General features: G+C 37.1%; 1 protein-coding gene across 1 annotated transcript in view; it reads left to right on the top strand.

The window, feature by feature from the left end:
• Positions 1-6,367: 6,367 nt before the first annotated feature.
• Positions 6,368-12,500, top strand: part of LOC144974003 (prolyl 4-hydroxylase subunit alpha-2-like) — a 25,844-nt gene continuing 19,711 nt past the window's right edge. Inside the window, exons 1-3 of the mRNA XM_078916891.1 lie at positions 6,368-6,550; positions 8,833-8,884; positions 12,341-12,500. The exon at positions 12,341-12,500 is cut by the window's right edge and continues 10 nt beyond it. Coding sequence (XP_078773017.1) covers positions 6,368-6,550; positions 8,833-8,884; positions 12,341-12,500 — 395 coding nt within the window. The remainder of the gene's footprint in view (positions 6,551-8,832; positions 8,885-12,340) is intronic.

The raw sequence follows: 12,500 nt of genomic DNA, 5'->3' as shown, positions 1-12,500 counted from the left end.
ATAATAATAATAATAATAATAATAATAATAATAATAATAATAATAATATAATAATAATAATGATGATAATAATAATAATAATAATAATAATAATAATAATAATAATAATAATGATGATAATAATAATAATAATAATAACCTTTAACGTGTGCAGTCTTGCAGAGCGTAGCCTTAGTTAACTAATAGATGGAAAGAAATTGATATCACTCAGCTCTTCGCTATTATTTTTAGACAGCCTCTCTAAATTCTATTTAATTAGACTATCAACGTTTAAGGTTTTTATGTGTGGGTACGTTATATCCTGCTGATGGATTGTGTGAGTATTTTACCTAAACCATGACATCAATAGCCTGATATTGACCAAAAAGTTACGTCAATCTCGTACAAAACCAAACCACCAAAAGAAAAGAAAAATGAAATCAGCACTTGTATTCATTTAACCAGCAGATTTTTGACCAATCAAAACAATGGAATTTATGACACACTTTCACGTGTGCTCGGATAAACATAGTTGGTTGTTATAAACAATAACGTGAATGATATCGACCTCTCTCTCTCTCTCTCTCTCTCTCTCTCTCTCTCTCTCTCTCTCTCTCTCTCTCTCTCTGGTCGTTGTTATTGTTTTGAAACCGCCAAATGGATGACTAGTTTTCACACGATTTTCTCATCATATTATAGACGTTTATGTATACCCATACATTTCTGTGTTGGTTTTATTCATCAAGCGGTAGAACAGTGGGTATTTTACTTAGACACATGATATCGATAGTAAAACATGTCGAGTTTGCTATGTTTACAAATCACTTTCATTGTTTACATTATGACGACTGTCCGAGAGGCGTGGTTATCTAAGTGTCAATAGATAGTATGCGCTTGGCTAAAAAGCTCACAACATTGCCATCCGGAAGTATAACGTACCATCACACAAAACTTTGTGTAACCATGAACGTTTACAGTCTGCATAATACAGTTTAGTGAGAATTACTCATAAACGTGGATGGCAAAAAACAATAACGAAGACCTGAGTGACGTCCTCTTAGTTCTATCTATAGATAGTATGCAGATGACGTCACTCAGGCCTTTGTTATTGTTTTTGCCATCCGCGTTTGTGAGTTGTTCTCACTAAACTGTATTAACCAGACTATAAAAGTTCATGGTTACACAGAGTTTGTGTGTTGGTCCGTTATACTTCCGGATGGCAATGTTGTGAACTCCTTGGCCAACCGCATTCTATCTATAGTTAAACCAGTGGGATCAGTTGTAACTTTGATCACTACTAACAACTCACTAGACACGTAGCCGTCGCTAACTTATAGATAGTATGCAGATGACGTCACTCAGGCCTTTGTTATTGTTTTTGCCATCCGCGTTTGTGAGTTGTTCTCACTAAACTGTATTAACCAGACTATAAAAGTTCATGGTTACACAGAGTTTGTGTGTTGGTCCGTTATACTTCCGTTATACTACTCTACTAACGACAACTCACTTGACGCTACACAAACCTCTAAAAAAATGACGTCAAACTGCCAGTCCTAGAGGATTCTAGTGTCAGGCTATAGATAGTATGCGCTTGGCTAAGACGTTCACAACATTGCCATTCGGAAGTATAACGGACCAACACACAAAACGGTGTGTAATCACGAACGTTTATAGTCTGGATAACGCAGTTAAATGAGAAGTACTCATAAACGCGGATGGTAAAAAACAATAACAAAGACATGAGTGACGTCATCTTCGAACTATCTATATTATGTTAACGATGGATGTAACTTTGATCACTACTAACAACTCACTAGACAGCAAACTAAGCTATAAATGACGTCAAAAGACAGGTCCTGGTGTCAGGCTTTTAAGTTAACGAAGTCTACGTTGAACTATTAAATAAATGTAACTCACGATTTGTTTTTGTTTTGTTTTGGTCGTCGTTGCTTGTATTTTGAAGGCACGTTATTGGTCAGTATCAGGTTATGCCTTTACAAATGTTACAGACAGAGGGACTTAAGTGTGACCCTTCGCCTCAAAACGGTATTAAGTCGGGATGGTTAAGATATTGAACATTGAATTTATAGATAGTATGCAGATGACGTCACTCAGGCCTTTGTTATTGTTTTTGCCATCCGCGTTTGTGAGTTGTTCTCACTAAACTGTATTAACCAGACTATAAAAGATCATGGTTACACAGAGTTTGTGTGTTGGTCCGTTATACTTCCGGATGGCAATGTTGTGAACTCCTTGGCCAAGCGCATTCTATCTATAGCCAGAAATATCAGTCTTGTGTTGAGTTTGTATGTTTTATTGAGGAGAATGGATACCATATTTTAGGGTGCTAATGCCAACAATTTATATTTTTGACCAGTTTAACATTTAATTCGGCTTTTAAGCATCTGGTTCGTTCCGACATAATACCGTTTTGAGACGATGGTTCACATTTTACTAGCGATCCTAAAACAAACAGAGAGATGATTTATGTGAATTTCATTCATTTTATTATATTACAGTTGTGACCTTTTACTGGATTTTCGGATCGAGGAATAAGCTCGGCCTTGGGAGGGATATCTCAGAGATTATGAAACCTTCAATAATATTGGTCAAAAACTGTATTATAAACCCCCATAACGTAACAAGTTGTGTTGACCCAACTCAATACAAGTTCAATTCGCCTCAAAGTGAAGTTTAAAGGCTATGCGGTCTTGTGGTATGACACTCACTTTCGGATCAGAAGGTCCTGGGTTCGACCATCGCTCGGCGCATAGTTAAGTCCTTGGAAAAGTCTTTTTACTTACATTCTCTCACCGTACTCAAGTGTAAAATGAGTACCTAGCCGTTTACAGCGTTGTCTCTGTCCGAAATATTGTAATATCGCATAACAGGCGTCTTGTCACGTCCTACATGTTAAGAGCTTTATAAAAGCTCAGGTTTTTCTTTTTACAATTTCCTATAAAATCATCTTTAAAGTCAGTAAATTATGGAAAAAATTAAAGGAGTAAATATAATTTGCAAGTATGTCGAGATTAGAACTATATATATTTCAATTAAATTTAACTTGTCAACAACAAAAACAACAACAACAACAACAACAACAACAACAACAACATCACAACAACAACAAAATCAAACTGTTGCGTATTACATCCCTTTGTTTTAAGTGACGTAACAAGTTGTGTTGACCCAACAACTCAATACAAGTTCAATTCGCCTCAAAGTGAAGGTTAATGATCAATATGCATTATTTATCACTTGTTTGATAACTAAGACGAAGAGTTGAGGGTGTTGTAATCATAGTTTTCTATCCGTCTTACCAAAGAGTGTGTAGGGTAACGTAGTTACCAAGAGCTCTCACTTCTCTTAACCGCAATGCTATTGTCGCGTGCCAGGCGAGACAGCGAGGTGGGTGTGCTCCGCGTGTATCAAGCGCGCAAGGCTTACTGATACAATGAAGAAAATACGAGTAGAAGACGGAAGATGCGTGGCTTCACCAAAAGCGGGAAGTGAGAGCTCTTGGTAACATAAAAATCGTTACCTACACGCTCTTTGGTCTTACCGTAGCCATCGTTATCTTATAGATAGTTCGAAGATGACGTCACTCAGGTCTTTGTTATTGTTTTTTGCCATCAGCGTTTATGAGTAGTGCTCACTGATCTGTATTAACCAGACTATAAACGTTTAAGGTTACACATAGTTTTGTGTGTTGGTCCGTTATACTTCCGAATGGCAATGGTGTGAGCTCCTTAGCCAAGCGCATACTATCTATAGCCTGACACTGACCAAAAAAAATGACAACAAAATGCCAGTCTTTGGCCACAAAAGAAAACAAATCGTGAGTTGTATTCAATAGTTCAACCAATGGGACCACTTGTTTCTATGAGCACTACTAACGACAACTCACTAGGCGGTGAAAAAAACAAATAATGACGTCAAAATGCCAGTCTTTTTGGGTTTCAGTGTCAGGCCGTAGCCATCGTTATGTTATAGCCTGATACTGAAATCCAAAAGGACGGGCAGTTTGAAGTCATTATTTAGTTTTTACACCGCCTAGTGAGTTGTCGTTAGTAGATCTCATGGAAACAAGTCATTTCATTGGTTGAACTCTTGAATACAACTCACGATTTGTTTTCTTTTGTGGCAAAAGACTGGCATTTTGACATCATTTTTTGGTCAGTATCAGGCCATAACTTTACGAAGGCCACACTGACACTGATCAAAAAAATGACGTCAAAATGCCAGTCTTTGGCCACAAAAGAAAACAAATCAATAGTTCAACCAATGGGACCACTTGTTTCCATGAGTACTACTAACGACAACTCACTAGGCGGTGCAAAAAAAAAAAATAATGACGTCAAAATGACACTCTTTTTGGGTTTCAGTGTCAGGCTATGGCTATGGTCTTACCAATGCAGGTTGACATAGCTAGATCTCAGTCATTATTTATATTAAAATTTTCATAATAAATATGTTTATTTCCAGGATGGCCGAAGACTTAGAGGAACACGCCAAAACTGCATTATTACAGAAAAATTCATATCTGGAAAACCCGATCAATGCTTTCCAACTTATCAAAAAAATTACTCTGGATTGGCAGAGAACCGTCTCATCTGTCATCAACAACAATATTTGGGAAAGTAAGTGATTTTTTACCTACATATAGATAGAATGAAGTTGACGTCACTCGAGTCTTTGTTATTGTTTTTTGCCTTCCGCGTTTATGAGTAATTCTCAATAAACTGCATTAACAAGACTATAGATAGTATGCGCTTGGCCGAGAAGTTCACAACATTGCCATCCGGAAGTATAACGGACCAACACACAAAACTATGTAAAACTTTAAACGTTTATAATCTGATTAATACAGTTTAGTGAAAATTACTCAAAAACGCGGATGGCAAAAATCAATAACAAAGACCCCAGTGACGTCAACTGCATTCTATCTATAAACGTTTAAGGTTACACATAGTTTTGTGTGTTGGTCCGTTATACTTCCGGATGACAATGTTGTGAGCTTCTTAGTCAAGCGCACACTCTCTATACTCCATTATGGAAGTACAAAGGAGGACTGAAAAGTCTTGACCCCGCTTCTGTATTTTCAAAACTATAATAGAGACAAAATCGACAAAGGTTTCAGAAAAAAAAAAGATTAATTAATCTCCTGTAATCCATTTCTGATCCGAGAGGCGAAATTTTAACACGGGCCAATGAAAAGAAATGCATAGTGTCATCAAGTGTTGCGATGATTTTATATCTATCAGTGTGTCAAAATATTGTGATAAAAGTATTGCGCCACTGTGTTACTGACCTATTTGTGTGTTTAGCTTGTACTAACGGAAGCTATGGAATCTAGGAATGTTTGCTTGGCCGTTTCGTACACTGGACATAGAGATGGACAGAAAGGCTAAAAAAAATTGAACTTTTATATAGCTCAATATCCACTAAACGTGCTCAAATCGCTTTAAAAGGGGTCCATGTCCAACAGCAACACTTAACATGTAGGACTTGGCAAGGCTAAATGTCAAGAAATATTATTCTGATTGTTTTATGCTTAGTAAAACTCGAACCATTTGTTTCTGAACAGAAATGTTTCGTGAGTTCAAACAAAACCGTGTTGACTGGCCATCCTTTGTTGACCTTATCGAGGCTGCCAAGGGACTGATGCGACTACAAGTTATCTATGAACTGGACACGTCACAGATAATTGAAGGTCTCTTGCCTGGCAGAAAATCACCCGAGTTGACAGGTACTCAAATAGAGCGACAGTGTCACTGACGGTATCGTCTTCTAAATCATCGTTGTCGTCGTCGTCGTCATCATCATCATCATCATCATCATCATCGTCATCATCATCATCATCATCATCATCATCATCATCATCATCATCATCATCATCATCATCATCATCATCATCATCATCATCATCATCATCATCATTATCATTATTATCATCTTCATCGTCGTCGTAGTCACCATCATCATCATCATCATCATCATCATCATCATCATCAACCTCCTCCTTCACTTCCTTATCCTCCTATTCCTCCTTCTCCTCTTCCTCCTCCTCCTCCTCCTCTTCTTCTTCCTCCTCCTCCTCCTCCTCATCATCATCATCATCATCATCACCATTGTAATTAGTATAATTACATTTAAATTATATTTATTTCAGTTTTTTTAATCATCATTGTTATCATTATTGTTACAAGCAGTGACCATTTTGATATTGGTAGTCCAATGCACTGCTCGGTGTTTCGTTTGTGCTGCGGCTAGAATTTCTGTTTTGTTGCCATAAAAAATATAGAATGAAATCTTCTTCTTCTTCTTCTTCTTCTTCTTCTTCTTCTTCTTCTTCTTCTTCTTCTTCTTCTTCTTCTTCATTCAAACCATGGCAGAGGACGATTGTTATGAAATGGGTCAACTTGCTTTCGAAAGTAGCGACTTCCACCAAACTGCATTATGGATGGAGCAGACTTTAAAGAAACGGAAGAAGAACATGCAGAAATCCGGGGAATGCGATGACAAAAAGTGTGCAGACATCATGGATTACCTGGCACACTCATATTTTAAGGTACCCGTGAAATTAAGGTTTAGTCTTGTGTTATAGCTAATATCAACGTCTTTACGACATAGATTAACCTGTCCAATTCCCAAAACAGAGATTTCAATGCGTTTAAAAGGAAAATTGAAATCTGAATTATTAAGAACAGCTAATTTTGACAATTTATGTACTTCATTAATGTTTTAAATTAGGGTAGTCTAGCTGTTATAGTAATAGATAGTGTGCTTATGTGTATGCGGAGAAGTTTCTGTATGTGGACTTGAGTGTATGAGTCTATGTGTGTTGGTATGTATGATAGTCTATTTAGTTTGATTGTTAACCCTCTCCTTACCAGCCTTTTTTAGAGTTTTCCCTAAAACTTCACACCCACCAAATACAAAAGCAGACATTTCTTACTCAAACAGAAAAGGAACAAGCACATTGTATACATAATATTGTTCGACAATATGAGCTCTATTACAGAATGTCAAGTCTTTATAGCTATACTTACTTAGGCCGCACATTGGGGCGCCCAACATGAGCCACAAGTCTTCGCCATTCTGTCCTGTCCTCCATAAGCGTGCCCAGCTCCCGGGTGTTGTCCATTCCTGTGTCATCTAGAAGACAGTCAATGTAGGTTTTTTTCTGCCTGCCTCTGCTTCTGGTACGCTCAGGTGGTTCCCAAGACTGCTTGAACAAGAACAAGACTGCTTGCAATCTCCTCCTTGTGTCTCCAGCAGTGCCCCGCAAGTCTCAGTCTTCTCTTTTGAATCTTCGAGGTCACTGGGTGGAGGTCACTGTAGAGCTCTTCATTTGTTATGTGCTCTCTCCAGCTTACATTGAGGGTCATCCGCAGCATACGGGTGTAGCAGCCGTCCAGTTGCTTCTCAAGGGCTTTAGTAAGAGTCCATGTCGCTGCTCCATGTAGAAGCACTGACTCTACCCTTGCCAGGAACAGTCTCTTCTTTATTTCCCTCTGTAGGTTTGAACTCTAGATTTTCCTGAGTTTGTGACAGGCACTCCAAGCCATTGCTTTTCTGACTATAGCTATAGAAAAAATAAATGAAATCTGGATGAGAAAAGAGACGATTCCATCGTAACAAATGTGATGATTTTCCAATAGGTGGTAAGGAGAGAGTTAAGCGCCATAGAGCTCTTGTCAGTGGATTAATAGGCGCTATATTATTATAATTATATTATTACATTATTTTACGCTGGTGTAAATGAAAATGCATTTCCCCTATTTCGATATAGGGGACTGAATAACCGAGTTAGGTAAGCATTCACCTCACAATCTAAGTGACCGATCGTAACGAAGATGACGTCACTAAGCACTTTGTTCTTATTTTTCGACAGCCTTCTAGTGATTAGTTCTCATCATATTCATATCAATCAGTCTTTGAACGTTAAATGTTTTTGTTTTTAAGGGTTTTACGGCGCTTGCAACACATAAGGGTCATATCAGCGCCAGTAAACAGATATAGGGGGATAGAAGACACAGTAAGTGCCGCCTGCCCACTATGGAAGGTCAGGAACCCCACCCAGTGAACGGCATAGTTTTGTGTGTTTGTATAGATAGTATTCGCTTGGCTAAGAAGCTCATAACATTGCCATCCGGAAGTATAACGGACAAATACACAAAACTGTGTGTATCCATGAACGTTTATAGTCAGATGAGTACAGTTCAGTGAGCATTACTCATAAACGCGGATGGCAAAAAACACTAACAAAGACCTGAGTGACGTCATCTTCGAACTATCTATAATGTTTAATTAGGCTGGCTGATGTTGTGACACAGCATTAATCGCCTAACACCAGGACTTGTCTGTTTACGTTATTTATAGGTTAAGGCACGGCCTAGTGACTTGTCGACAGTGCTCAAATAAATTAAATAACAATGTGAAATTGAATGTAAGCTTCAATTTAATATACGTAAACATAAAATGGAAATTTCGGGTTTCCCCTTTTTCAACAAAACAGGATGAATGAAACACTACAGACGAATTAGATTATTATTATTATTATTATTATTATTATTATTATTATTATTATTATTATTATTATTATTATTATTATTATTATTATTATTATTATTATTACTATTATCATCATCATCATCATCATCATCATCATCATCATCATCATTATCATCATCATCATCATCATCATCATCATCATTATTATTATTATTATTATTATTATTATTATTATTATTATTATTATTGTTGTTGTTTTGTTGCTGTTGTTGCTGTCTTCATCATCATTATCACCATCATCTTCACCATCACCACCATAATTATCAATAATCACAGATGAACAACATTCCCGAGGCCTTGAAGCTGACAAATGAAGTTCTCAGTATTGGTAAGTCCTTTTGTTTCTCCTTTGACAGATTTTAGATGATTTGTTGTCAACGCCAATATGATATGGCTGCTTGAAGCTAAAAAACACACACACACACACAAAAAAAAAAACCAACAAAACAATGCTGAAATGAAATGGAAGCTTCAATAAAAGTTACAAAGACGGATGATATGGACGTTTTGGGTTTTCCCTTTATCAACAGCTCTTAGTTCTTGTTTCCAGACGCCCATTTTGATGATTAGTTCTCCCTAAATCATATCAATCAGACTATAAACGCTAATACGCTTCAACAGTCATAACGAAATGACGCATGGTAACTTAGTAACTGGCTCTAAACTATCGGAACAATGGCGGACGCCCCTATGAAATATTTCTCCGTCGAGTGTAAAAGCGTATCCAGAGGAAAAAAAACCCATTATAAATATGATCATGTTTTGACTTTTACACATTATGAGCACAAGACATATGAAAAGTTCTAGCCAGCATGAAGAATAAAAAGTACCGATTTTTTTGTTTAGAACCACGGTGGCCGCCGTTGCTGGGCGACGTGACATCAGACTATTGAATCCAATTGTCCACTAAGACGTATGGACTTTTCGTACACGATCCGAGGAATTCCACAGATTGTGGATAATGGACCAAAACCGTAGCCATCGTTATCATAGCCTGATATTGAAATCCAAAAGGACTGGCAGTTTGACGTCATTATTTAGTTTTTGCACCGCCTAGTGAGTTGTCGTTAGTAGAGCTCATGGAAACAAGTTATTTCATTGGTTAAACTATTGAATACAACTCACGATTTGTTTTCTTTTGTGGCAAAAGACTGGCATTTTGACGTCATTTATTGGTCAGTATCAGGGCATAACTTTACGAAGGCCAGGCCAAAACTCATGAAAACTGAGCGTGAAAACGAAGAATTTCAATCTCGTCCCACGGATGTCCGCCCAAACTCCTGATATCAAGAGCCACCTGATATTTTCCTGTCTTCATGTTGACGGATCATCACTAGGGTGATTAGTTTTCACTGAAATCCCTTTTACTTCAAACTTCGGAAGGGGGCCTCTCAGGAGTGAGTGAGTGAAGTTCACTCATTGATTTGTGTCCATGTATCTGTGTGGTATAGATAGTTCGAAGATGGCGTCACTCAGGTCTTTGTTATTGTTTTTTGCCATCCGCGTTTATGAGTAATGCTCACTGAACTGTATTAACCCGACTATAAACGTTCATGGATACACACAGTTTTGTGTGTTGATACGTTATACTTCCGGGTGGCAATGTTATGAGCTTCTTAGCCAAGCGCATACTATCTATAGCCTGACAGTCTTTGGCCACAAAAGAAAACACATCGTGAGTTGTATTCAATGGTTCAACCAATTGGACCACTTGTTTCCATGAGCACTACTAACGACAACTCACTAGGCGGTGCAAAAACCAAATAATGACGTCAAAATGCCAGTCTTTTGTGGTTTCAGTGTCAGGCTATAATATAACGATGGCTACGCCAACATCCAGCGAGTCCGTCTAAGCTAAATGGACCATAACGGTTGCACATAGTTTTGTGTGTTTGGACGTGATATATCCATATATCCATATATATAATTTTATGAGTATTTTACCTATACTCATAGCATCACTATTGAGATTCAAACATTGATCAAGTTCGCTCACAACAAATATTTATGGCTCACTCCAATAGGATTCAATAGTCGTAACGTCACTTCCTTCCTAATGACGCATGGTAACTTAGCAACACTGGCTCTAAACTATCGGAACAATGGCGGACGCCCGTATGAAATATTTCTCCGGCGAGCATAAAAGCGTATCCAAAGGAAAAAAAAAACCCATAAATTTGATCATGTTTTGACTTTTACACATTCTGGTCACAAGACATATGAAAAGTTCAAGCCAGCTTGAAGAATAAAAAGTAATGATTTTCTTTGTTTAGAACCAAGATGGCCGCCGTTGCCAGGCGGCGTGACATCCGACTACTGAATCCAATTGGTCTTAAAAATACTTTTTTGCCTCGCTCTAAACACACTGTCACACAAACACACAAACACACACACACACACACACACACACACAAAACATATATATATATATATATATATATATATATATATATATAGTATGCGCTTGGCTTAGAAGCTCATAACATTGCCATCCGGAATTATAACGGACCAACACACAAAACTGTGTGTATCCATGAACGTTTATAGTCGGGTTAATACAGTTCAGTGAGCATTACTCATAAACGCGGATGTCAAAAAAACAATAACAAAGACCTGAGTGACGTCATCTTCGAACTTATATATATATATATATATATATATATATATATATATATATATATATATGTGTGTGTGTGTATGTGTGTGTTTGTGTGTTTGTGTGACAGTGTGTTTAGAGCGAGGCAAAAAAGTATTTTTAAGACCAATTGGATTATATATATATAAACGAAATGACGTCACTAAGCTCTTTGTTGCTGTTTTTAGCCAGGCATCTGTTTGGAGTAGTTCTCACTAAATTGCAATCTTCATCTAAATACATCCCTACTATGTGGTTCTAAACAAAGAAAATCGGTGCTTTTTATTCTTCATGCTGGCTAGAACTTTTCATGTTTTGTGATCAGAATGTGTAAAAGTCAAAACATGATCAGATTTATAGTGTTTTTTCCTTCTGAATACGCTTTTATGCTCGTCGGAGAAATATTTCATAAGGGCGTCCGCATTGTTCCGGTAGTTTAGAGCCAGTTACTAAGTTATCATGCGTCATTACGAGGGAAGTGATGTTACGACTGTTGAAGCGTATGCCTGACAGAAAACGTTATTTATTAAGCCACAGTCACACGCTCAGATACATTAAAATAAGAAACATACATCTGCCTTATGGAATGTTCATTCAAAACGAGATATACGAGTAACTTGCATAATCTTCCTTCGAAAACATACACAGACGACATTCTCTTACACTTAGCAAAAACATTTGGAACCTCAAAGAAAATAACATACATCACAGCATTACATAGAAAACCATCTCCTGAGCACAATCGCTCTCCTTTAAACCTCTATTTGGAAGAAAAATTCTACATCATCACAAAAGCGAACATGGCAACACTCAACAAAGAAACGAACATAGGCAGACTTAAAAAACAAACACATTTTATGCAATTATGAACCACCATAATGCGAAACCGAAAACGTATTATGCCAACCGGAAATAAAGAAAACACAACAATCTACTTTTCTTTTCACTTCCTGAAGATGGCGAATGGTTGAAACAATAATGTATAAGTTGAACAAAAAAACCCCCATAAAACAAAAACAAAAACATTAGAATTATATATATATATATATTATATATATATATATATATATATATATATATATATATATATATATATATAATAAACTTCTATTTTCCATTCACTATCCCCAATCACCAACTTAACAACAGACCCTCACCATGAAAGGGCCATCAACAACAAGGGATACTTCGAGGCAATGATGGAAGTATGGGGCCAGAAGGAGAAAGTTTCCAAAGAGACAACATTAAACGAAAGTTTGGTTGCCAAATCAGACATGGTTTATTCTGCATTATGCAGAGAAGAACAAGT

This window comes from Berghia stephanieae, chromosome 5 (genome assembly GCF_034508935.2).
Source record: "Berghia stephanieae isolate SIO BIC M18660-M18661 chromosome 5, UCSD_Bste_1.3, whole genome shotgun sequence".
Lineage (NCBI taxonomy): Eukaryota > Metazoa > Mollusca > Gastropoda > Nudibranchia > Aeolidiidae > Berghia > Berghia stephanieae.
Note: the sequence above shows the minus strand (reverse complement) of the source record. Positions and strands in the feature narration are given on the sequence as shown.